Genomic DNA, 27,086 nt, shown 5'->3' on the forward strand with positions numbered 1-27,086 from the left:
TGTGTTTCATTTAGATGGCCTGTTGTATTCAATGTGTGTGTTTCATTTAGATGGCCTGTTGTATTCAGTGTGTGTGTTTCATTTAGATGGCCTGTTGTATTCAGTGTGTGTGTTTCATTTAGATGGCCTGTTGTATTCAGTGTGTGTGTTTCATTTAGATGGCCTGTTGTATTCAATGTGTGTGTTTCATTTAGATGGCCTGTTGTATTCAGTGTGTGTGTTTCATTTAGATTACCTGTTGTATTCAGTGTGTGTGTTTCATTTAGACGGCCTGTTGTATTCAGTGTGTGTGTTTCATTTAGATGGCCTGTTGTATTCAGTGTGTGTGTTTCATTTAGATGGCCTGTTGTATTCAGTGTGTGTGTTTCATTTAGATGGCCTGTTGTATTCAATGTGTGTGTTTCATTTAGATGGCCTGTTGTATTCAGTGTGTGTGTGACTGTATGTATTGTAGGTCTAGCTATTTGTCTCTCTTTGCAAGACACGTGTATGTGGGTGTTTTCTCTCTCTTGAGAGAAAGAGGGTGTGAGTTGTTGTTTGTGCGTGTGGTTGTCAGAAAGAAACTAGGGAGAAGTGTGTATGCTTACTGTGTAGTTACGATAAGCTTTGAGTGTAAATTACACATACGAACAGGCCTCTGCAATACTGCTACACACACATAAGAAATAGCCTAACATATTGCAGATAAAAGTGACATCATATACTGAACAAAATATAAACGCAACATGCAACAATTTCAACGACTTTACTGAGTTACAGTTCATATAAGGAAATCAGTCAATTGAAAGTCCCTAATTTATGGATTTCACATGACTGGGCAGGGGTGCAGCCATGGGTGGGCCTGGCTCCCACCCACTTGGGAGCCAGGCCCACCCACAAAGGGGCTTTATTACAGACAGAAATACTCCTCAGTATCATCAGCTGTCCGGGTGATCCCACAGGTGAAGAAGCCGGATGTGGAGTTCCTGGGCTGACATGGTTACACGTGGTCTGCAGTTGTGAGGCCGGTTGGACGTACGGCCAAATTCTCTAAAACGAGGCGGCTTAAGGTAGAGAAATTAACATTAAATTAAATTCCCGCAGTCAGCATGACAATTGCACGCTCCCTCAACACTTGAGACATCTGTGGCATTGTGTTGTGTGACAAAACTGCACATTTTAGAATGGCCTTTTATTGACCCCAGCATAAGGTGCACCTGTGTAATGATCATGCTGTTTAATCAGCTTCTAGATATGCCACACCTGTCAGGTGGATGGATTATCTTGGCAAAGCAGAAATGCTCACTAACAGGGATGTAAACAAATTTGGGCACCAAATTTGAGAGAAATAATATTTTTGCGTGTATGGAAAATCTCTGGGATCTTTTATTTCAGCTCCCCCCCATTCTCTACTGAATGGCTGTACTATTGAGTTAGTTGGCTAGAGGTGATATGTGAGAGAGAAGGGAGGAGGAGTGAGTCGGGGAAATTAGATTGAACTCCGTTAGAGAAGGGAGAAGTGAGACAGAGGAATGAGTTTTCAGCAGCTTCCTTCCCCTGTTTCCACTCCTCCCTCCACCCCTCCAATAGAATGTTCCATTTATTCATGTTTATTATCATCACACACACTTTAAAGCCACAATCTGGGATTTATGTTTCAGCCTAACAGTATCCCTCCCACTCGGTTTGGTGAGCTGAGGGATGGGGCTGGGAAATGTAACCACTCTCAAACTCTGATGGAACTATGGATTCAGGGACTGTGTGTGTGTGTGTTTGTAACTCAAAGTTCATTTTACAAAGGGAGCAAGAGGGTCAATGTCAGAGCAGAGGATAGTGCTGTAAAATTGATAGAATCATTGAGAGACTACGTGAGAAAAGGATGAGGTGGAGGGAGAGAGAGGATGAAAGGGGAAAAGTATGTCATATGTGCGTGATGCATTATAAGTAGAGTGTGTGTGTGCGCAACCATGCATCAATCATTGAAAGCCGGAAATGATGTGTACGTGCCAAAACATCTGTTGCCATGGCAACAAAGCAAACACTCCCATACACTGACGTACACGCACACAACATGCAGTACAAATAGAAGCTGGAGCTACGCCGTTCCCCTTTCCTCCGCTGTCAGTGGAACTGGAAACACACAGCGCTGCCTCTTTTGGTTAATCTCTGACATTTTAGTTAACATTTGAACATGAACGCAAGACAGAAATGACTCAGGAAAATATGATGACAGAACCCAGCATTAAATACACATCACACAAAGTCATAGCAACTGTTTCTCTCAGGCTTTATTACATCCTAAGGGCAATTTGCTGTACATGATGTGGAACAACATGGAAGCATAAATAGTACACTGTGATACAAACAACTTAGGCCTATACATTACATTCCCATTTTCACACTAACATTTTTATTTCAGAATCTGACTTTATTCTCGAAATAATTAATATAAACGGTTTCACTTGTTATTCTAGTTAGGCTATGTGACCACCAACAGCAGTAGCCTAGTTCTGGCCAGGCCCTGTCTAACAAGGTTATGCCGTTACTTTCTGAAATACGAACCTACTGTATGTAGCATGAATGAACCTTTTGTATTGAGGTTAGAACCATGCATGTGGTTGGTGCATGCTGCATACAGAGTGTATTAGAACCAAATGATACCTCTCAGCCCTGTGTTAGTAGGCCCGTTAGTTTCTCACAGAGCCAAATGGAAAACATAGATTTGTGATGGAAACTCCAGCTTTCTCTGTGATTATGAGGTGAAATCTGGATGGTCAGTGCTTCACGGCCAGTCCGACTGGGCTTAGCACCTTCACACACACCTACCCAACACCGGACACACACACACACACACACACACACACACACACACACACCACCGGGGCCGGCCACGCACACACGCACACACACACACCTAACACAGGGCACTTTTACACACACACCTAACACAGGAAAAGCAACCTGAGACCGTCTCTTCCCCTTTCCTCTCTCTGCCTGTCTGAAACCACATAAAGCACCATTCTCCATGTTAAACCTTCACTCCATCACACTGCAGTCTCCTCCTCTCCTCCGCTCGCTCTCGCCATCCTGGTCTACCCGGATACAGATACCCGGGAATAACATCCCCCCCACCCACTTTACGTAACACTTAAAGCCCCGCACTGGCTCCCAGACCATGGCAACAGACTCTACCACACATCTGGATAGACTAACACTCATTCATATCGTGATAGTTATATTACCATGTGTATATATAGTCAAATACACAAGGACAGGCTTATGCGTCACTATTGTACTTCATTAAACATTCTGGGTGGGGGGGTCTAAAAAGTACATTTAGAATGTTCCTCTGAAGTACAGGTGCTCTCTGACCTAAGTTAGACTTAGCTTTACTTCAGGAGAGGAGTTTTTATTTTAGGAAGGCCGAACATCTCTCCTCTTCCCGCTCTCCTGCTCCAGTGTTTTCCCAGGCTGTCTGGCATGGCGTGGTCTGTCTGTTGGTGCTTAATCTGCTGGCTCATACTGCCCCCAGGTGGATTAACACACACATTACATTTCAGCTACGGAACAGGGACAGCGGACGGTGCACCTAGACGCTGATCTGGGGTCAGTTTGGTGTGTTCCCCCCTATAATGGTTAAGGTTAGGATTTGGCAATGTTGAGCCGATCCTAGATCAGTGGCTAGGGAGTGGGAACAGGAGAAGGACTGCTCTGGTACATGATAATGCTCATTGTTAGTGCGCATGTGTCGTGTGTCTGAAAATAACAGACGATAAAGAGCTCGACTGTCGCTGGTGGATATGTGTGTACCGAAGAACACTGAGCATCTCTTGTACCCATGTCCATGATTTGTCTGGGCATGCTGGATCACACACATAGCTCATGGTCTCAGGAAAGCTTCAGGTTGACATGACGCACACTAGTTCTGCTTAGTTACAGAAGCCGAATTCCATGATTTGATTACGCACAAATAGATGACATCATAATGCTCTGTCTCTAGGGAAGACACAGAGGACAGGTGGAGGGTGGTGTGCATGTGTGTTGTGGTGGGTTCAGGGGGCCGTTGGTCTCCACAAGTGACGTGGACCTGTGCCCAACATGACTGTTACCATGGTAACTGTGGAGGGTGGCGAATCGAGTTATAATTGGATAGAGCAAATGATTGGTAGGAGGAAGGAGAGAGAGGGGGAAGAGATGGATTTGGGGAGTGGGAGAAAGTGGGCGAGAGAGAGAGAGAGAGATAGAGAGAGAGAGAGAGAGAGAGAGAGTGTGTGTAAGAGAGAGAGTGTGTGTGAGAGAGAGAGAGAGAGAGAGAGAGAGAGAGAGAGAGAGAGAGAGAGAGAGTGTGTGTGTGTGTGTGTAAGAGAGAGAGAGAGAGAGAGAGAGAGAGAGAGAGAGAGAGAGAGAGAGAGAGAGTGTGTGTGTAAGAGAGAGAGAGAGAGAGAGAGAGAGAGAGAGAGAGAGAGAGAGAGAGAGAGAGAGAGAGACTGTGGCGTGCCCCTATATGTGATGCCAGGTGAGAGTGGGAGTCAGAAGGGTGGGTGTTGGAGGGGGCAGAAAGTCGGGGACTTCACGTGGAGCCTCTTGTCAGAGAACAGGAAACACCCACAGAGAAACTGGACATAAACGCACAGACACACCCGCAGCATAGATACACACCTCATACAGTGTGAAGATATTCCGATAGACACAGAGTATTATACAGTCCCTCAATATGTAGCTTTTGGTTTGATGAGAACAAACTCCTACACAGATACAGTGTAGAGCTCCACCAATCAGAGACAGGAGAGGGAGCGGAGATTGTGAAGCTTAGCTGAGGGGATTTTCTCCCTTTCATTTCAACACTCTCCTCTCCATGTCCTTTCATTTTGTCCTGGGGGCTAGTGGTTTGTCACTGTTCAGTCCAGTCTGCATGGTGATCTATTTTGTCTCTCAGAGCTAGAAGAGTATTCAGCCCAAGTGATCCCATAATACTAGGTTTAGTCTATCCTAATCAATTTACTGGCTTGAATGTCTATTGATAATCTCTTGTATTTCCTGCCCGGTTGTTCTGTGATATGTATTCACCAGCGTGCTGTTTCATTTGCTGCTACCCGACATTCTTTCCTACCAAACATAAATGTGTGTCACATAGCCTACATAACAAAATGCCTCTTGTATAACTTGCATATGTTTAAAGCCCCCATGCAGTCTTTTTATATCATCCCTGTGGGCCCGATTCAGACATAGGAAATGTATGCCTTTCCTACGGACGCCTTTCCTACGCACTTCTCAGTAGTTGGTATTCAAACTTACCTTATGCCAGGTGCATAATGGGCTTTGCCAACAGATGCATATCTGTAATTCCCAGTCATGTGAAATCCATAGATTAGTGTCTAATGAATGTATTTCAATTGACTGATTGCCTCAAATTAACTGTAACTCAGTCATATCTTTGAAATTGTTGCATGTTGCGTTTATATTTTTGTTCATTATATGTATTGACATGGTCAGAGCTCAGGGCACTTTCAAAGCTGTAATCTCTCACTTTTTTCGTCGGGGTCGGATCTAATGCCCATTAGTTGAACCCTTCGCTTAATGCCACAGGCTTGGGCATTCCCATGACAGAAGCGACTCCCTCAGATAGACTGGAGAGATAATCCCAGGAAAATGGACATCACAATGAATGACAGCTTAGAACACTTCAATGAATAAGGCTGTTTCGACTGGCATTTAAATGTTGATAAAGTTAATATTTAAATAAAAAAATCCTGCATTTTTCATTTAAGCAAAAAGGTAGGAAGCTGTTGACAGTAGCTGAGAGCAGATACTGTATGTCTGTCGTCTTTCAGTAGTGGTTCTGGAACGGTTAATATAAGTTATTTACTATGACAACAGCATCTGCCTGATCTGAGCTAGTGGCGCTCGCTGTGACCTTATTGGCTGGCTCCCAAAGCTCCCTGCGAGATGACTGGCTAGAAGAGGGAGATTAGACCCTCCCGCTATTGTATTTGTGTCTGATTGACAGGTGAACAGACTAGTTAGATTTTTTTACACCATGCTGGAGGGTATTAGATACAGTCTAAACTATGACAAATAGTGTGTGTGTCGATGAAGTATGCATTTGCAGCTGTTAGGGAGAATTGTGTGTCGATGTACTGTACCAACACACTCAATTTGTCATAATGTGTGTATGTTTGCGTGTGTTATGAGTTTTCTATTAGCAGCCGTTTTTAGTGATAAATTAATGGTAGACGTCTCTAGGCAACCTTTTATCCAGTAATATAAGTTGCAGTCAGTGCCCTTAGTCGTTGATTTGTGTGTTTGCACTCGCTACACCGTGTGCGCGCGCACGCCTCAACGTGCCTTTGTGATCCATCTCCCCCATATCTGGCCTCTCCACCCTTCCTCCCATAAGAGAAGTTCTGTTTTCCCTCTCCCCCTCCTCCCTCTCGCCCTCTCTCCTCCCCTCTACACAGAATGACTGTTAGTCTATTTTTACACTGATACTTCGCCTCCCTCTTTTCCATTCCCACCCATTTTTCCCTGTTTCAAAAACCTCCACCACTAATTTTCTCAGTCCTGGTTAGTGTGTAAGTGTGACTACGTACGTGTGCACAGGCATGCATGTGTGTGTACACGCTTGTGTGCTTGTATCTGTCAGAAAGCGTGTGTGCGTGTTGTGTGTGTGCATGATGTGTGTGCTCAACATATACACACACATTTAAAAGTCAGTCTGGGGGAGGTTAAGCTGCGCTATGGAAACATTTTTAAAATTAATTTTCTGGGATTGAATGGGCTTTTTAATGGTGGAAAATTACATCATTGCTCGCCTCCCCTCTCCGTCTCTGATTAATGACACCGAAACTGAGAGAAACGCTCCACAAACAACTCAATAATTTACCACTCAGTTTACATGCCAGTGTGTGTGCCAACCATGCATGCGTGTTAGTAGTGTCTGTATGTGTAGTCAGCGCGTACATATGTGGTTCAATAACATGTTGTAATAGAGGGAATAACAGTCCAACTATTTGCTTTTGTGGTGGTGAAACTGTATTTCATCATTCCACAACCATTAGGCTACTTCTACTACTTATAATGCTCATGACCACCATTATGTAGAACTGCTGCTGCTGCCTGTACTGCCACTATTTAAAAAACAATGGTAGTGGCGCAATTAGTTGAAGAAGTAGTAGAATAGTAATCTAGTTGGAAAAGAGACACTAGCGTTGGATCCTCTAAGCTTCTCTAATGATGCTAATTACTCATCACAAATACTCAGTCTCTTTTTAGCATTCCTGTAATTCAGTCACATGGTGTGTGTGTATGCACTGCTGAGTCATAAAACACATGGCTGAGCACTGAGCAGCAGTTCTCCATCACAGAGTAGGCTACATTAGATGATGCTAGATGACTGATTGATGTTATTACACTGTAATAACCCTACGGCCTCAGAGGATAAATTACATGATTCCTGGAATGTGGAAGGGCATTGTCTGGAAATATTCATGCATTTAATAACAAAAAGCCCAAAGATACAGGTAGTGTGGTCTCGGGCTTCACCGGGTCATCACTACTTACCACATCCACAAAGTATATTTAAATTTTAAAAAATTAAATAATTTCACATTTAATTTTTTTTACATTTTAGTCATTTAGCAGACGCTCTTATCCAGAGCGACTTACAGTTAGTGAGTGCATACATTATTATTATTATTATTGTTGAGTCAAATAGAAGCTATTTTTAAAACCCTTTATAAACGTTGGTTTTGTAGCATAAACTGGGAATTTGATATTTTTAACTGATATGATTGTCTGTTTGTTTCATATCTGCAAAGTAGTTAAAACACTGTAATTTCCACTTTAACCACTCTGCTAACCTTGCCTAACCCTAACCTTAAATTAAGACCAAAAAGCACATGTTTGTTTTCATGAATTTTTACCATATAGCCAATTTTGACTTTGTGGCTGTGCTATCTAGTGGAAACTGCTTCACAGCTACAATTCAAAGAGTTTGATTTCTAGAGCGCCCCCGATGCAGATGGTCGTAGTCGGTACTGCATGTCGTTTTTTTACTATTTTTGGTGAGAGGGACCTTATCTAAACTTGTGTCAAGCGATTTGTAGTCCTCCATCCGAGTGTCTCTGTTCGATTTGCTTGCTCTGCAATCAATCTACCATACTACCTAAAATAGACCAATGGGGATGGGACATGGGCGGGATTATGTAAAGTAATTATTGCGGTATGAGTCAGGTTGGGCAATTTGGGCTTTGTAGCCAATAAATGAATTCCAGATACGTCACGGTGGGATTGAATAACATAACAGCCAATACGAAGTCATGTCCCAATTTTATATTTGTTAATATTTAGGAGCTCCATTTCATTGCAGCGACCAGTGACTGACCGAGTGTGATTTACATATGACTGACATTCCAGTGCATATTTGAACCAATCAGCGGTCACGGTGGCGGGATGACAGGTGGCTGCCTTGACCAATGTCGGAGCGTAGATGTAGAGAAAGGGGCGGGGCACGGTTGGGCGAGGTTGACACACTGAAAGAGCGAGAGGGGGCAGCCTAGTTTACAACAAGAGGAAGAGGGGAGGGAAAAAGAAAGAAAGGGCCAGACGAAGCCAGAGGAGAAATCGTGGGGAAGAGAGTTGAACTAAAGTGAGGAGATGTTATGATACGAGGACTTTCCTACTACAAATACCTGCGGAGCTTACGGACAGGAGTGGACGCGCGCGAAGTGACCTGCTGCAGGCGGGGATCGCACTGGACCTCGAGCTGCTATTTCTATACAAAGCCCCCGATTCCACGGATCTGTGTCAGAGCATCTCCGGCTGGCTCCTCGCTTCGGTTTCCTGCCTTTGAGCTCAATCCGGTCGTTTTCTTTGGTCCAAGTGGAACAGCAACCAACACAGAACAGTGCTGTGGTCTCGCCCTACTTTCTGTCATTGGGGCCCGAGTTATCATCATCGCCGCTGTTCATGACAGCGTTGGAGTGAAATACATCTGGCAACTATATTTTCAGTCGATTATCTTTTTGAGAGGTTGATAGATACCAAGGTGGTGTTTAAAAAAATATTAGTGGGGATAGCGCATTGGTGGCTAGCTTGCAAAAATCACCAAAAATGGGTATTTGGATTTAACCAGCAACTGGAGAGCCAGTGGGATATGGGAGATAGATGAATGCACCAGTTTTACGCACACAAGCATATGAAGCATATGATTCGCCTTGTTAATTGATGGTGAATACGATTTCACGTTGCTTTACATTTCAATATGAGTTTGTGCCAAAGCAATAGAATATCAATTGTGGATGCTGACAGTGTTCGGTTACCATGCGGTTAAACAGGCAGGTGGCTAACGGTTTTGGGAGTCAAAAATGCAGGTGTATTCAGACATGTTTTAGCCAATTTAGCTACCATATTATAGATCTAGCACGCAGCAGTCCTTGTTCCTCAAATAATTTAAGTGGTTTCATGGTGTGAAGAAAAACAATAGTAACAGACCTTTGTTGTTGTGTAAAGGAAGGGTAGTGACATGAGGACAACAATTGCGTTTCTTTGACTGCTTTCTGTGCTGCGGGTGCAGGGCCAGGGGCGTTCCCGAGTGTACGGTGGTATTTGGACTGGTGCACTCTAGGCTCGGGTTGCCGTCTGGAGCTGAACCTGTCGGCTGTATTTTGAAGTAGCACAATGTTATTTTGACTGACAATTTCAGTGCTGCTTGCGTCAATGTAGAGTATTTGCACTAGACTGCAATAAACCCGTCTGTAGTGGCCAGCTAACGTTAGATAAACAATTAATTGGGGTTGTCACTGGTCCTCCAAACTCCAACAAGAACATCCAAAGTAAACGCATGATGTTGCTGAGCATAGCCTGCACTGGAGTTTATGGATGGCAAATAGCTGCTGCTAGCCTGCTAACTAGCTAACTAGTAGTGTGTAACGTTACACACTGTCCGATGCATACGCATTTGATTAATAGATTCAGACGGATACAAATCCCTTCAATAAACATATCTAGCAGGATGATGAATTTGATAGCTTTATCATTTTGAGCATTTGCCTAACAACTAACTAGCCAGATAGCTAAAGCAGGTAGTTAGCTAGCTAGCTTTCCACTGCTAGCAATTCATGTTAGCTAGCTTGAACGACACTGTCAGACATCTTGGTCGACTACATGCAATAAATCGAATACTCTGGAGATCGTTTCTGCCCTAAACAATGTACTAGCCATTCGTACCTTTTGTACACTGCTAGACTGAAGCGAGTACGTGTAGAGACGAGTTGAACGTGGCCGCGAGGATAGCGTATGTCTCGGACTGATGTGCCAATTTACTCCGTGGATGAGGGCGAGGCCTAGTTAACCTATTCATGACCGCAGCACTCCAGTAATGTAAACAAACAGACGAGGGGGCATCAGGGGTTATTAGACCAAGAGGAACACCGACTTCTCCGATGATATTGTCGTATCTTCTGTATCCTGTTGCAACTTGTGACTACTGGCTAGTTGGCAATCCATTTACGTATTTCATTTTCTGCACTGGGGAAATTTAATTGTTATCGTCAATGCGCGTGAACAAGTAGGCTGCTCGCAGAGAGTGCGGCATTCTGAAAAGATGAGAGCGTGAGCTGCTCTCATGTTGTTGACCGATGCGGCTGGGACTGTATTTTAATCAGAAATCAACATATACATCTGCACGCCACCGGATAAATCAAAATAGCAGTGCGTCTGTTGCAGTGAAAGTTGTGCGTGATGACCGCAATCTGAAGAGAAGCGTCAGATGCAGGCACCATCGAGCACTGTTGCTTTCTTGTTTCATCGATGGAATTGCCATCCACTATACGATATTGGATCACTGATGGATGTTTGAACACATGGAATTTTATTAAACGACATTGTAAAGCAAGGTCTTCAAGGACCCTTTTTAATTAACTCATCGTTTTTGGAAAAACACTATAAAGAAACCTTTTCAAACCATGTATTCATCAGAGAGCCCTCAGTACCTCCGTCAAGGACTGAGCATGTTTGGTCAGTCATGGTCATTTACTACCTTTGTGTGTTTTTCATATTTGTCTTCAGCACCATTTTAAATGTTGTAGCAGTATGAATTTACAGTGAGATATATAAATGCTATATACAGGTCTTTTTCATGGCCGATTGATACTCACATGGATCAGCTACCTGCTGGTGAGTTTCCAGAGGTGCCGCATATGGGGAGCAGCAACAGCCTTGAGTGTATATACCTGAGGCTAATTGGTTAGTAAGATAATTGGTTAAGCCAGTGAGCCACTGGTTCTGGGAAGATGTGCCTTTGATAGTCACTTCTTGGCAATACTAGAAAAGTATTCATATTGTAATGAATAAACTATTAGCAGGTGTACAGGCTAACAAAACAATATGTTTCCCAAATCTGGAAATATAATCTTGTTTATATGAAAGTTATGAGATTGTTTATTGGAAGTTGAGATTTAGAAAAATATATTTGAGCTAGCTAATTATGAAGAGTGCATTGTCTGGACATATTGTGAGTCCATAAACCGTTGCTCAAAAATAATCTTCACTGACTGGATTACACTGAATGAAAGGAGTAGGTCTAACCATTTCTTTGTATTTTTTTTGCAGTCTGGACCAACGTGGAACCCCGGTCAGTTCCTGTGTTTCCCTGGCATTCATTGGTCCCTTTCCTGGCACCAACCCAATCAGATGCCTCTACTCAGTCTGGTGAGGGCCAACAACCAATCAATCACCCCCAAGCTGCCAGTCTGAAGACAGGTAGGTTTTCGTTGAAATTCTACCCCAAATCCCATCGCGATTACCATTTCTACCATGATTTCAAACACTTGAAACATAATGCATTACATAACACAAACATTGGTATATCAGAGATTTGAACCATTATAATCATTGCGAAAATGCCCTCTTTTCCTGTCTTTCTCAGAGTCTCAGGGGGGTGCAGTGCTGCTACAGGAGGCCAACGAGGGCCCCCCCACCCTGGAGAGAGGACCCACAGCACGGCCTACTCCCTCCACGGACGACCTGGCCCCAGAGAGGGAGAGAGAGACCGAAAGAGAGAGGCCAGACAGTGAGACTGAGAGTGACGTGGATGACCCGTAAGTGTTTGTGTGCGTGCGTGACTGCATGCATGATTGCATGATGAAGGCTGACCCCCAGTTAGTCGACTGGTCGATTGTTTGGTCGTTAGGCTGTTGGTCGACCAATATTTTTTTTGGTCGAGCAGTAGCAAAAAAAACACGACATCTCAGACACCTGTCTGATTCGCGCCCATCTCAGTGAACTAATCCATTGCGGAGGCCGAGACTAATCCATTGCGGAGTATGGCACCGTCCAAGAAGAAGGGGAGTGTGGCTAAAATGCATAATGCAGGTCTCTCCAGAATGCGCGCTCTCCCGCCAATTTGTGCACCTTCATTGTTTCATAACTACATTGTGAGAATTGTTTGTGTTTGATTGTTAGTGTCTATCAATTCCCCATTACATATATCACCAGTAGCACATTTACCGTTAATTCCAATTATTTCTAATCCATAATGTTTGTTTGGTTACGGTAATTTCTGTTATTGCATTCAATATATTATTATTCCAGTCTTTTACCGTTCTCATTGTCAGAGTGGACACGTTGTTTACCTATACTACACTTGTGCGAAACAAGTTTAGGTTTATTTCATTCCATTTATGTGTTTTGTCAATTTAGTCATTGTCTTTTGTTTGGAGCGCTACTGTCAATGTTGAGTAAGGACGTGCACCTGATTACGCATAGAAATAGGCCTATAGGCTACCTTGCCTGTGTGCAAATGTAGGCATAAATGTGCCCATTTGGGGATCTGATAGTATTTATGATTGGCTTACCTGATGAGCTCTACAGCTTTGTCTGTCCCGAGCACACTGGAGCGAAACTCTGAGGGCCCAGAATATTTTATATAATGTTGCAACTTTGTTAGCATGAGCTTCGGGCTGACCCAAGTTGATAGTTGATACAATGTTTAAAGTTCGTTGCAGACAGGATATTTTCTACCTGCTGGTTGCATTGTTTTTATTTGTTGGCTTTATGTAGGCTATTTTTACATAGTTGTAGTATTCTAGACCGGTCTCGAGTCTGGTCTCGAGACCACATATTGAGTGTTTCGGTCTTGTCTAGGCGTAGGATACATTTGTACTCAGTCTTGACTCTGTCTTGGACAGTGAGGACTCATAATTTCTTCCCGAAGTAAAAAAACTCATAATTGTCAGCTTCCATTCAGTCAGTGCATAAAACCGTTTCGCCAGGCCAAATATATACACTCCTTTCTTGAAACATTATCTTAACAGCCTTTATATCTATTATAGACATGTTTGCGCAGTGGGGAACCTATATGCCTTCAGTGTGTGACAGGTTTGTGATTCTGAAAGGACAGCAACCGTAATACCAGCGCACTCATGTAGGAGTGCACTTTTTGTAAAACACAAAGGGCCAGTGGTGTAGTGGAGGGTATACGCAGGTATAAGCCGTATACCCACTTTTTTTTCAGTTGGCTTTGCTTATACGCACTTCTTCAACCCTACTGATGCGAATCAAAGTAGTGTAGTGGAGGTATGCGATTTATCAATGATGTAGTACAATAGAGAAATCATTCACAAAGTTGCCTACACAATCGTAAAGCACGTGAAATATATTCACATGCGCGCAGCGCACATAGCCAAGTTTCAACGGAAGAGATTTTGCTGTGAAGAGACAGAATCATTAGATCATTTGTTTTGGTTCTGTCCATTTGTAGCTTGTTTTTGGACACATGTCCAGGAATGGCTAAAGGATTGTAATATTTACCTGGAGCTAACCTTGCAGTTAGCATTACTGGGTGATCTGAAAAGTCCTAGTCAATCGATCAATAATATAATAATACTTTTAGCAAAAATGTTTATTTTTAATTCACAATCTGTAGAAGCAATGAGAATAGAAAGGTTCAGAACTTTTGTAAAACATCACAGTACGGTTGAAATATATATGGCAAATAGAAATCCTATATGGATGGTGTTAAGAGATAGATGGGAGGTATTGAATGGAGTTGAAGGATGGCACTAATAACAAATAACAACAAATAATAACAAGATAACTAATAATGTAAGCATACTGTGTCCATAATAAGTATATTTACATTTTACATATTTAGCAGATGCTCTTATCCAGAGCGACTTACGGTTAGAGAGTGCATACATTTTAATTTATTTTTCATACTGGAATCGAACCCACAACCCTGGCGTTGCAAATGCCATGCTCTACCAACTGAGCTACATCCCTACACAGCCTGGATTCAAACCAGGATCTCTAGTGGCACAGCTAGCACTGCGATGCCGTGCCTTAGACCACTGCGCCACTCAGGAGGACGTATAGGTTGTATGTTGGGAGCTTTTGGGAAAGAGCACAGTTAGAAAGATATGGCATATAGAAGCTAACCGGATGGACATCATGAAAATGATCGGAGAGGTTGAGAGTAGAAGAAGTTCAGGAGCAAAAACAAATAAAATATAATTATTGTAAAATTGACTGTGTCCATAAGGTGTAGATGGTAAGTATAGGCTGGAAGTAGCATTGTTGTTCACTAATTTACCCCAATTAGGGAAAGGATGGCGGGGTTGAAAAGTAATAAAGGGGAGTATATATATAAAAAACATGGGGGATTGGAAGTGATGCAGACAATTACATTGATAGAAGTTACAATCTATCTGCAATATTAAGCTGATCTACCCCCAGAAAAAAAAGAAAAAAAAGTTTCAACGGAATATCATCTGCAGGCAGCAAGAGTGTGCAGCTCTCAAATGCTTTTGGCATGGAGCAGCTCAGAGAAGAATTACATCGGTAGCTGGTAGGGTAGGAAAGACGTTTCAACGTATGATATCTACAAGTAAATGCTAACTAAGGCAACAATGGATATGCAAACCAGGTATTGAAAAAGTTTAGTCCGAAGTGTTGGTTAGTAGGCTATTTGTGATGCGCAAATGTCATCATGCACTGTTTGCATCAGGGGCGAAGACATGGATGGGCCTGGGTGGACAGAGGCCCACCCAATGGGGAACCAGGCCCTGACAGGCCCACCCAATCAGATTGATGTGGTTTAAGCATTGTTGTGGACTTAGACCATCATTTGTTAGTCCTTTTTCTATAAAAACAATAAGTGTGATTTTTTTAGAGTAAAAATCTATAGGAAAACGCATAAAGAAACCATAGGAAAACATAGGATTTTTCACTCAGGGTGCCTTTCCTTCTCTGGGCAGGCTGTTTGGGAACTTTCTGGCAAAATTAGAGTATACCCACATCTCCAGGCACCACTATACCACTGCATAGGTCCGATGGAAAGACAACAGTCACACACAGCATGATGTTAAAGGATAAGCAGTCCATAAACTCAGACATATTAAGCCAGTAGGTCCCAATCATAGAATACAAAAACACAACCATTAAGCATTTTCCAATCGAAATGTACAGTGGGGAGGGGAAAGTATTTAGTCAGCCACCAATTGTGCAAGTTCTCCCACTTAAAAAGATGAGAGAGGCCTGTAATTTTCATCATAGGTACACGTCAACTATGACAGACAAATTGAGAAAAAAAATCCAGAAAATCACATTGTAGGATTTTTATTGAATTTATTTGCAAATTATGGTGGAAAATAAGTATTTGGTCACCTACAAACAAGCAAGATTTCTGGCTCTCACAGACCTGTAACTTCTTCTTTAAGAGGCTCCTCTGTCCTCCACTCGTTACCTGTATTAATGGCACCTGTTTGAACTTGTTATCAGTATAAAAGACACCTGTCCACAACCTCAAACAGTCACACTCCAAACTCCACTATGGCCAAGACCAAAGAGCTGTCAAAGGACACCATAAACAAAATTGTAGACCTGCACCAGGCTGGGAAGACTGAATCTGCAATAGGTAAGCAGCTTGGTTTGAAGAAATCAACTGTGGGAGCAATTATTAGGAAATGGAAGACATACAAGACCACTGATAATCTCCCTCGATCTGGGGCTCCACGCAAGATCTCACCCCGTGGGGTCAAAATGATCACAAGAACGGTGAGCAAAAATCCCAGAACCACACGGGGGGACCTGGTGAATGACCTGCAGAGAGCTGGGACCAAAGTAACAAAGCCTACCATCAGTAACACACTACGCCGCCAGGGACTCAAATCCTGCAGTGCCAGACGTGTCCCCCTGCTTAAGCCAGTACATGTCCAGGCCCGTCTGAAGTTTGCTAGAGTGCATTTGGATGATCCAGAAGAGGATTGGGAGAATGTCAGATGAAACCAAAATATAACTTTTTGGTAAAAACTCAACTCGTCGTGTTTGGAGGACAAAGAATGCTGAGTTGCATCCAAAGAAAACCATACCTACTGTGAAGCATGGGGGTGGAAACATCATGCTTTGGGGCTGTTTTTCTGCAAAGGGACCAGGACGACTGATCTGTGTAAAGGAAAGAATGAATGGGGCCATGTATCGTGAGATTTTGAGTGAAAACCTCCTTCCATCAGCAAGGGCATTGAAGATGAAACGTGGCTGGGTCTTTCAGCATGACAATGATCCCAAACACACCGCCCGGGCAACAAAGGAGTGGCTTCGTAAGAAGCATTTCAAGGTCCTGGAGTGGCCTAGCCAGTCTCCAGATCTCAACCCCATAGAAAATCTTTGGAGGGAGTTGAAAGTCTGTGTTGCCCAGCGACAGCCCCAAAACATCACTGTTCTAGAGGAGATCTGCATGGAGGAATGGGCCAAAATACCAGCAACAGTGTGTGAAAACCTTGTGAAGACTTACAGAAAACGTTTGACCTGTGTCATTGCCAACAAAGGGTATATAACAAAGTATTGAGAAACTTTTGTTATTGACCAAATACTTATTTTCCACCATAATTTGCAAATAAATTCATTAAAAATCCTACAATGTGATTTTCTGGATTTTTTTCTTCTCATTTTGTCTGTCATAGTTGACGTGTACCTATGATGACAATTACAGGCCTCTCTCATCTTTTTAAGTGGGAGAACTTGCACAATTGGTGGCTGACTAAATACTTTTTTTCCCCACTGTACAACTATTAATTCCCATTGCCAAAAGCATTTCACGTTTAGCACACAAAGTAACTGGTGACCTAAAGTTTAAAGTGGAACTGACAGCATTTTAATTACTTTGCAGATATACAACAAACAGACGATCATAATATCACTAAAAAAATATCAAATTCCCAGTTTATGCTACAAAACCAACTTTAGAAGAGGTTTTAAAAATAGGTTATATTTGACTCAACATTCCATGACATACACTAAGGCATTGTTGGCAGAATAGATGGATGCAGTTCAATGCATGATTAATATAATTCAGCAATACAATGGTACATTGTTTGCTGCCTCCATTCGGGATGCACTGTTTCAGTTTCAATGACTTAATATTCTGGACAAAAACGGACTAATGTAACTAACGCTGGGAATGTCAATACAATCAAACTAGCAAGGGCAATGATCACAAGTCAGTCATAACGTGGCTTATAGGCTAGTGTATCTATTTATGTAGCAAGCTAAAAACACCGAACCTAACATTAGCTAGCTAGCTGCTAGGAGGATGTCATGCCATTGGAGGAGTGGGTGAGTGACTGACTGACTTTTTCCCCTCATATAGTTTTTCAGTGGCTATACACAGCTAGAGATGCAGGTGTCTTGAATGACTGTTAGCATATCTCTTGCGTTCACAAATTCACTCTGGCTATCTAGCTACTCTGATTTCAGAGCACTCTAGTCTGAGTGTGCCAGAGTGCAGAACAACTGATGAATTTATGAATGTGCAAAACCCACTGAATATGATGGGTGTCAGTAAACATAGGCAAAAAAATTTAACAGTTAGTCAAGAATGCTCTACGTAACATGTAAACAGCCTAATCAGCTCTGCTACCACGAGTAAAATGGTCAGAGTGAGGTGTTCTCTCATTTGTGTCTGGAAGTAGCTAGCTAGCAAACTAGCCAACTTTAGTTGCACTGCCTGTAAACACACAGTAAGTGAATGATGGCAGGCCCGTGAATGATGGCAGGCCCGTGTGGCAAATGGCTTGTTTGGTAGGAGTGGCAGGAGGATGGTAAAGTTTTTTGTCTTCTGGTTATCTTGATCTCTGGCTCCCTCAAGTCATTTGTGTCATATTTAACCAAACAGTGCGCTTAAAGGGAAAGGGGGATACCTAGTCAGTTGTACAACTGAATGCATTCAACTGAAATGTGTCTTCCGCATTTAACCAAACCCCTCTGAACTGACATCCACATCAAGCATCAGACAAGCTCAATTACGAAAGTATTCACCCCTCTTGGCATTTTTACTAAGTTGTTGCCTTACAACCTGGAATTAAAATGGATTTTTTGGGGGTTAGTATCATTTGATTTACACAACATTCCTACCACTTTGAAGATGCAAAATATTTTTTCTTGTGAAACAAAGAAGAAATAAGACAAAAAAACAGAACTTGAGCGTACTTAACTATTCACCCCCCCAAAGTCAATACTTTGTAGAGCCACCTTTTGCAGCAATTACAGCTGCAAGTCTCTTGGGGTATGTCTCTATAAGCTTGGCACATCTAGCCACTGGGATCTTTGCCCATTCTTCAAGGCAAAACTGCTCCAGCTCCTTCAATTTGGATAGGTTCCGCTGGTGTACAGCAATCTTTAAGTCATACCACAGATTCTCAATTGGATTGAGGTCTGGGCTTTGACTAGGCCATTCCAATATATTTAAATGTTTTCCCTTAAACCACTCAAGTGTTGCTTTAGCAGTATGCTTAGGGTCATTGTCCTGCTGGAAGGTGAACCTCCGTCCCAGTCTCAAATCTCTGGAAGACAAACAGGTTTCTCTCAAGAATTTCCCTGTATTTAGCGCCATCCATCATTCCTTCAATTCTGACCAGTTTCCCAGTCCCTGCTGATGAAAAACATCCCCACAGCGTGATGCTGCCACCACCATGGGGATGGTGTTCTCGGGGTGATGAGAGGTGTTGGGTTTGCGCCAGACATAGCATTTTCCTTGATGGCAAAAAGCTCAATTTTAGTCTCATCTGACCAGAGTACCTTCTTCCATATGTTTGGGGAGTCTCCCACATGCCTTTTGGCGAACACCACACGTGTTTGCTTATTTTTTTCTTTAAGCAATGGCTTTTTTCTGGCCACTCTTCCGTAAAGCCCAGCTTTGTGGAGTGTACGGCTTAAAGTGGTCCTATGGACAGATACTCCAATCTCCGCTGTGGAGCTTTGCAGCTCCTTCAGGGTTATCTTTGGTCTCTGTTGCCTCTCTGATTAATGCCCTCCTTGCCTGGTCCGTGAGTTTTGGTTGGCGGCCCTCTCTTGGCTGGTTTGTTGTGCCATATTCTTTCCATTTTTTAATAATGGATTTAATGGTGCTCTGTGGGATGTTCAAAGTTTCAGATATTTTTTTATAACCCAACCCTGATCTATACTTCTCCACAACTTTGTCCCTGACCTGGTTGGAGAGCTCCTTGGTCTTCATGGTGCTGCTTGCTTGGTGGTGTTGCAGACTCTGGGGCCTTTCAGAACAGTTGTATATTTACTGAGATCATGTGACACTTAGATTGCACACAGGTGGACTTTATTTAACTAATTATGTGACTTCTGAAAGTAATTGGTTGCACCAGATCTTATTTAGGGGCTTCATAGCAAAGGTGAATACATACAGTGAGGGAAAAAAGTATTTGATCCCCTGCTGATTTTGTACGTTTGCCCACTGACAAAGAAATGATCAGTCTATAATTTTAATGGTAGGTTTATTTGAACGCATGTCATAAATTGATTTGCATTTTAATGAGGGAAATAAGTATTTGACCCCCTCTCAATCAGAAAGATGTCTGGCTCCCAAGTGTCTTTTATACAGGTAACGAACTGAGATTAGGAGCACACTCTTAAAGGGAGTGCTCCTAATCTCAGCTTGTTACCTGTATAAAAGACACCTGTCCACAGAAGCAATCAATCAATCAGATTCCAAACTCTCCACCATGGCCAAGACCAAAGAGCTCTCCAAGGATGTCAGGGACAAGATTGTAGACCTACACAAGGCTGGAATGGGCTACAAGACCATCGGCAAGCAGCTTGTTTGAGAAGGTGACAACAGTTGGTGCAATTATTCGCAAATGGAAGAAACACAAAAGAACTGTCAATCTCCCTCTGCCTGGGGCTCCATGCAAGATCTCACCTCGTGGAGTTGCAATGATCATGAGAACGGTGAGGAATCAGCCCAGAACTACATGGGAGGATCTTGTCAATGATCTCAAGGCAGCTGGGACCATAGTCACCAAGAAAACAATTGGTAACACACTACGCCGTGAAGGACTGAAATCCTGCAGCGCCCGCAAGGTCCCCCTGCTCAAGAAAGCACATATACAGTGGGGAGAACAAGTATTTGATACACTGACGATTTTGCAGGTTTTCCTACTTACAAAGCATGTAGACATTTGTAATTTTGATCATAGGTACACTTCAACTGTGAGAGACGGAATCTAAAACAAAAATCCAGAAGTAATTAATTTGCATTTTAAGTAATTAATTTGCATTTTATTGCATGACATAAGTATTTGATACATCAGAAAAGCAGAACTTAATATTTGGTACAGAAACCTTTGTTTGCAATTACAGAGATCATACGTTTCCTGTAGGTCTTGACCAGGTTTGCACACACTGCAGCAGGGATTTTGGCCCACTCCTCCATACAGAACTTCTCCAGATCCTTCAGGTTTCGGGGCTGTCACTGGGCAATACAGACTTTCAGCTCCCTCCAAAGATTTTCTATTGAGTTCAGGTCTGGAGACTGGCTAGGCCACTCCAGGACCTTGAGATGCTTCTTACGGAGCCACTCCTTAGTTGCCCTGGCTGTGTGTTTCGGGTCGTTGTCATGCTGGAAGACCCAGCCACAACCCATCTTCAATGCTCTTACTGAGGGAAGGAGGTTGTTGGCCAAGATCTCGCGATACATGGCCCCATCCATCCTCCCCTCAATACGGTGCAGTCGTCCTGTCCCCTTTGCAGAAAAGCATCCCCAAAGAATTATGTTTCCACCTCCATGCTTCACGGTTGGGATGGTGTTCTTGGGGTTGTACTCATCCTTCTTCTTCCTCCAAACACGGCGAGTGGAGTTTAGACCAAAAAGCTCTATTTTTGTCTCATCAGACCACATGACCTTCTCCCATTCCTCCTCTGGATCATCCAGATGGTCATTGGCAAACTTCAGACTGGCCTGGACATGCGCTGGCTTGAGCAGGGGGACCTTGCATGCGCTGCAGGATTTTAATCCATGACGGCGTAGTGTGTTACTAATGGTTTTCTTTGAGACTGTGGTCCCAGCTCTCTTCAGGTCATTGACCAGGTCCTGCCGTGTAGTTCTGGGCTGATCCCTCACCTTCCTCATGATCATTGATGCCCCACGAGGTGAGATCTTGCATGGAGCCCCAGACCGAGTCTGTTTGATTGAGTGTGTGGACAGGTGTCTTTTATACAGGTAACGAGTTCAAACTGGTGCAGTTAATACAGGTAATGAGTGGAGAACAGGAGGGCTTCTTAAAGAAAAACTAACAGGTATGTGAGAGCTGGAATTCTTACTGTTTGGTAGGTGATCAAATACTTATGTCATGCAATAAAATGCAAATTAATTACTTAAAAATCATAGAATGTGATTTTCTGGATTTTTGTTTTAGATTCCATCTCTCACAGTTGAAGTGTACCTATGATAAAAATTACAGACCTCTACATGCTTTGTAAGTAGGAAAACCTGCAAAATCAGCAGTGTATCAAATTCTTGTTCTCCCCACTGTACATGCCCGTCTGAAGTTTGCCAATGAACATCTGAATGATTCAGAGGAGAACTGGGTGAAAGTGTTGTGGTCAGATGAGACCAAAATGGAGCTCTTTGGCATCAACTCAACTCGCTGTGTTTGGAGGAGGAGGAATGCTGCCTATAGTTATGACCCTAAGAACACCATCCCCACCGTCAAACATGGAGGTGGAAACATTATGCTTTGGGGGTGTTTTTCTGCTAAGGGGACAGGACAACTTCACCACATCAAAGGGACGATGGATGGGGCCATGTACCGTCAAATCTTGGGTGAGAACCTCCTTCCCTCAGCCAGGGCACTGAAAATGGGTCGTGGATGGGTATTCCAGCATGACAATGACCCAAAACACACGGCCAAGGCAACAAAGGAGTGGCTCAAGAAGAAGCACATTAAGGTCCTGGAGTGGCCTAGCCAGTCTCCAAACCTTAATCCCATAGAAAATCTGTGGAGGGAGCCGAAGGTTTGAGTTGCCAAACGTCAGCCTCGAAACCTTAATGACTTGGAGAACATCTGCAAAGAGGAGTGGGACAAAATCCCTCCTGAGATGTGTGCAAACCTGGTGGCCAACTACAAGAAACGTCTGACCTCTGTGATTGCCAACAAGGGTTTTGCCAACAAGTACTAAGTCATGTTTTGCAGAGGGGTCAAATACTTATTTCCCTCATTAAAATGCAAATCAATTTATAAAATTTTTGACATGCGTTTTTCTGGATTTTTTTAGTTGTTATTCTGTCTCTCACTGTTCAAATAAACCTACCATTTAAAATTATAGACTGATCATTTCTTTGTCAGTGGGCAAATGTACAAAATCAGCAGGGGATCAAATACTTTTTTCCCTCACTGTATGCACGCACCACTTTTCCGTTATGAATTATTTCAGATTTTTTTTAAACTAGTTATTATTTTTCATTTCACTTCACCAATTTGGACTATTTTGTGTATGTCCATTACATGAAATCCAAATAAAAATCAATTTAGGAAAAATAGGATAAACGCCAAGGGGGATGAATACTTTTGCAAGGTACTGTAGTTGATTTTATATAAAAACATTTTACAATTTCGACCAATCGATTGGTCGAAAGAACAGACTTTCGGTCTGCCAAGATGTTTTTGTTGTCAGGGACAGCCCTAGTAGACACACAAAATCAACCTGTGTGTTGAGTGGCTCCACACGTCCACTGTGATGTTTTAGTATACTCGTACATGTAGAGCAGCATGTTATTTGAACAAAGAGGTGAGGAACAAGCATTCCGTCTCTGTGCTTTCTTACTAGCTATATGAATGGCAATATGAATATAAGCTATATGAATATACAGGTAGCCTAGCGGTTAGAGTGTTGGGCCAGTAACCCAAAGGTTGCTGGTTTGAATACCTGAGCCGACAAGGTGAAAGATCTTTCGATGTGCCGTTGAGCAAGGCACTTAACCTTTATTCGCTCCAGGGGTGCTGTACTACTATGGCTGACCCTGTAAAACAACACATTTCACTGCACCTATCCGGTGTGTTTAACAATAAAACATCAAAAAATAAATAAAAAGAATGGCTGTGGCCAGGCTGCTGCTGTCCATTTTCCGGTATGAGCTGTCAGCTGAATCCACTGAACTGTCTCTGGGGAGATGAGCCACCTTCCCTGCCCTTTGTGTGTGAATGAGAATGACCGTTTTTATGTAAATCTCTCTCCTAAAACCTATACTGCCTAGAGAGTTGTTTTTGTCTGTTTTTCAATTTGTTCCCATGTTTGCTACAGAGGTATGATGGTGAGTGAGATATATATGGTTTAGGTCAGAGATGTCTGATGTTGTCATGGTTCTGTCTCCTCCTGTCTCTCTCTCAGATTCTTCCCCAGTGTTCTTCCTGAGCCGCCCCTGTCTGTAACTCCTGTGAAGAGACGCACTCAGTCCCTCAGCGCCCTGCCCAAAGATGGGGACAAGATCAGCCCTGGCAAGGTAACCTCAACCTCTCACCTGTCTCTCACTCACTCATTTTCTCAATTCATCTCTCACCTTGTCATGCATTCCATTCCCTCACTCATTTAATCACATTGCTAAAAGATGAGAGCAGCCCTGGCAAGGAACTCTCTCTTTCTCTCACCCTCTCATCTAATCATTCTTTCCTCCCTCTCAGAGGGAGAAGGACCACATCAGGCGGCCGATGAACGCGTTCATGATCTTCAGTAAGCGTCACCGAGCGCTGGTGCACCAGAGGCACCCCAACCAGGACAACCGCACGGTTAGCAAGATCCTGGGCGAGTGGTGGTATGCCCTGGGGCCCAAAGAGAAGCAGAAGTACCATGACCTCGCCTTCCAGGTATACGCAAACACACACACACACCAATTTAGTGCAATGGTTTAGTCTGGTCTGAGCATCGAAGACTAAGCAGCCCAAAAATGAAGAAATGTATTTTGTTGGCTCATCTTCTCTATCTCTCTATTTCCCTCTTTCTCAGGTGAAGGAGGCCCACTTTAAGGCCCACCCAGACTGGAAGTGGTGCAACAAAGATAGGAAGAAGTCTAGTTCTGATGGCCGAGGGCTCCCGGGGCCGGGTGGCAAAGACATTAGAGAGAGGAGCATGTCTGAGACCACTGGTAAGTCACACACTGCTGCTCAATACACCCAAATAAGAGAGAACCAGATAACGGAAAGGAAGATAAATGTTCATTGATTGCCAAGGTTTCCTCTGAGCTCTGTCACCACTGTCTCAGTCTCACCACTGTCTCACTCTCCCCCTTACTTTCTCTCTCTCAGAGCCCCATGGTGTGGAGCTGAAAGGGGTGGGGCCTGGCCTGGTGGGTGTGTCTGAGCGGAACCCAGGGGAGGGGCATGTAGGTCAGCTATCCCGCCCCCGAGCCTTCTCCCAGAGTGCCATGCACAGCCTGGAGAGGAGTGAGAGGGGCAACACACAGGCCCTGGCCGAACTGGCACAGGTAAGGCACTGCTATATAATGTTGTTTTCACCACAGCCGCTTTACCCCAATGATTTCTTAGTTTGGTATGTCAGTTCTGACTCGTCCCTCTTATCCATCACTTTCTTGTCTTTATATCTGTCTCCCTGTCCTCCACCTCTCTTCTTCCCACCTCTCCTGTGTCAGATGTGTGGGGATGGTGGGGGCCAGTTTTCGGGGAGTGCCCAGACCCTGTCCCGGTCTCAGAGGGGGGTCAGTGAGGACATGACCAGTGATGAGGAACGCATGGTCATCTGTGAGGAGGAGGGAGACGACGACGTCATCGGTGAGAAACTAAACTGCTGTGACATAATTTCAGCAACGCAACAGTTATACGCTTATTTTGGAGTAACCCCTGTAAAGGTCCAAAACATTAAACTGCTGGGAAACACAATACTACTGGGGGCTCTTTTCCCATAATGACATCATCTTAATTGGACAGTTTGAGCAATAACTCAGAAATTCAATTCAATAGATCTTTATTGTCCTCGAAGGGCAATCTGGTCGCAGGAAATTATACACAAACGATTCCCAGACATACATATTACGTGTACAATATACTGTCAGAAGAAGTTAGATATGGGTGTTTGTGCACATAAACCATGCCAACCCTCACTCTCCTTTCCCCTACAGAGGACCCGTACCCTGCCAGCTCCATAGACCTAAAGTGTAAGGAGAGAGTGACAGACAGCGACAGTGACAACGCCTCTGGGAACGAGAGCGATCGCAAGGTAACAGTCTCTTCCTTTATCAAGGGTAGATTGAGTTACAGTTGTCTGACTGATCATGTTGTTGATACAGTACCATTATTTAGAGAAGTGGATCATGTTTTAAAGTCCTTCTGCTTTTAACCCTGCTACAGACATTTAGTTGTTGTTTCTCTTTTTCCGTCTCTGCAGCGTGTCTTTGCTCCAGTGATCTGCTCTTCCTCCTCCCACCCCACCCCCCACGGACGCTCCATCTCTCTCTCCTCCTACCCTTCCAAACGCTACGACGAGGGGAGAGGAGGAGGGGGGCTCTCAGACCGCAGGAGGAAGAGAGGAATAGAGGGAGGAGGAGGTGATGGAGGAGGAGGAGTGGCACCTCTCTCTCTTTCCCTGTCCTCCTCAGGCCACTCTGTCATCTCCAGCCCCGGAGGCCCAGTTCCTTCTGCCCTTGCCCCCCTTGGCCTGTCTCCTCTCCTGGGCTTGGGGGCTGTCAGAGTGGCCTCTACAGTGGTAACCAACGTGGTTCGTCCGGTCGTGAGCACGCCAGTCCCTATCGCTAGTAAACCCCGAGACGGAGCAGCTTCATCCATTCCTCACCCGCCAGACAGGAGGTCCCTCCCATCGCAGCAGGCGCAGCTTCTGATTGGCTCCGGAGCAGGAAGCGGAGGGGGTGGGTACTACTCCTCATCCTCACATAATCCCATAGGTGCAGGGGCGGGGCCAGGGGGGCTAGTGACCAGCTTGGTGTTCCCGGGGCACAGCCAGCCCACCGTCCAGCTCATCAGTCCCTCCCCCCAGCCGTCCTCCCACCACCAGCTGCCCCCTACCGCCCCGGTCTCTGCCCCCACACACAACCACACCAACGGCCCCCTGCCCCTCTCCTTGCTCCAGCCCCAGTTCCTCTCCTCGTCCTCTCTGGCATCCCCCGGGGGCAAAGCCATCACACAGGTCCAATACATCCTGCCCACCCTATCAGCCAGCTCTAACCCCAAGAGCCCCTCCCCTCAGCTGCACAACCTGCCAAACAGTATCTTCAACCTGCCCACAGCTCCGCCCACCCACATGTCCATAGCCAATGGGAAGCAGGCGGGGCCAGGCTCGCTGATGGGATACGCCTCCAGCCCAGCCGTGGGAGTGGTCAGCCCGGGATCCAGAGGTGAGTGGGGAAAGAATGAGAGAGAATCGTACACCAAAACTGTAAGAAATGGATAACTGTGACACTGTTAGCAAAAAAGGCCTAACCTTATCCATCTTTTCTTCTCTCTCTTTCTCCCTTCAGTGCAATCCCAGTCCCCGGTCCTACAGGGCAAGATGCTGGTTCCCATGGCAACAGTGAGGGCGGCATCCGCCCCCGCCCAGCAGTTCCCCCTCGTGGCTCCACCTCTTCCTGTCCAGAATGGAGCTCAAGCAGGAAGCAAGGTAAGCAGGGTTACCATGGTGATGTCAGCCAGACCAAGACCATTGAGATTTCAGCAGGTTTATTCTGTATTCCAGGATTATCAGAGCTCCAACATTACCATTCTTAATAGTCTTGGTAATTATATAATAATCTAACTAATTACACTTGTAGTTACCCCAGGTGAATGACTAAATACACAGATATCCATCTTCTCACTCTT

The 27,086-nt window shown here is 44.1% G+C and overlaps 1 protein-coding gene across 1 annotated transcript in view; it reads left to right on the plus strand.

Moving 5' to 3' along the window:
• LOC311139358 (protein capicua homolog) overlaps positions 1–27,086 on the plus strand; it is a 52,859-nt gene that overhangs the window by 17,038 nt on the left and 8,735 nt on the right. Inside the window, exons 4-13 of the mRNA XM_084174230.1 lie at positions 11,590–11,739; positions 11,906–12,077; positions 23,653–23,764; positions 23,943–24,125; positions 24,265–24,403; positions 24,564–24,742; positions 24,908–25,046; positions 25,394–25,491; positions 25,660–26,623; positions 26,747–26,886. Of these exons, the coding sequence (XP_084030356.1) occupies positions 11,590–11,739; positions 11,906–12,077; positions 23,653–23,764; positions 23,943–24,125; positions 24,265–24,403; positions 24,564–24,742; positions 24,908–25,046; positions 25,394–25,491; positions 25,660–26,623; positions 26,747–26,886 (2,276 nt within the window). The remainder of the gene's footprint in view (positions 1–11,589; positions 11,740–11,905; positions 12,078–23,652; positions 23,765–23,942; positions 24,126–24,264; positions 24,404–24,563; positions 24,743–24,907; positions 25,047–25,393; positions 25,492–25,659; positions 26,624–26,746; positions 26,887–27,086) is intronic.

The sequence above is a fragment of the Coregonus lavaretus genome (genome assembly GCF_964263955.1).
Source record: "Coregonus lavaretus genome assembly, chromosome: 13".
Classification (NCBI taxonomy): Eukaryota; Metazoa; Chordata; class Actinopteri; order Salmoniformes; family Salmonidae; genus Coregonus; species Coregonus lavaretus.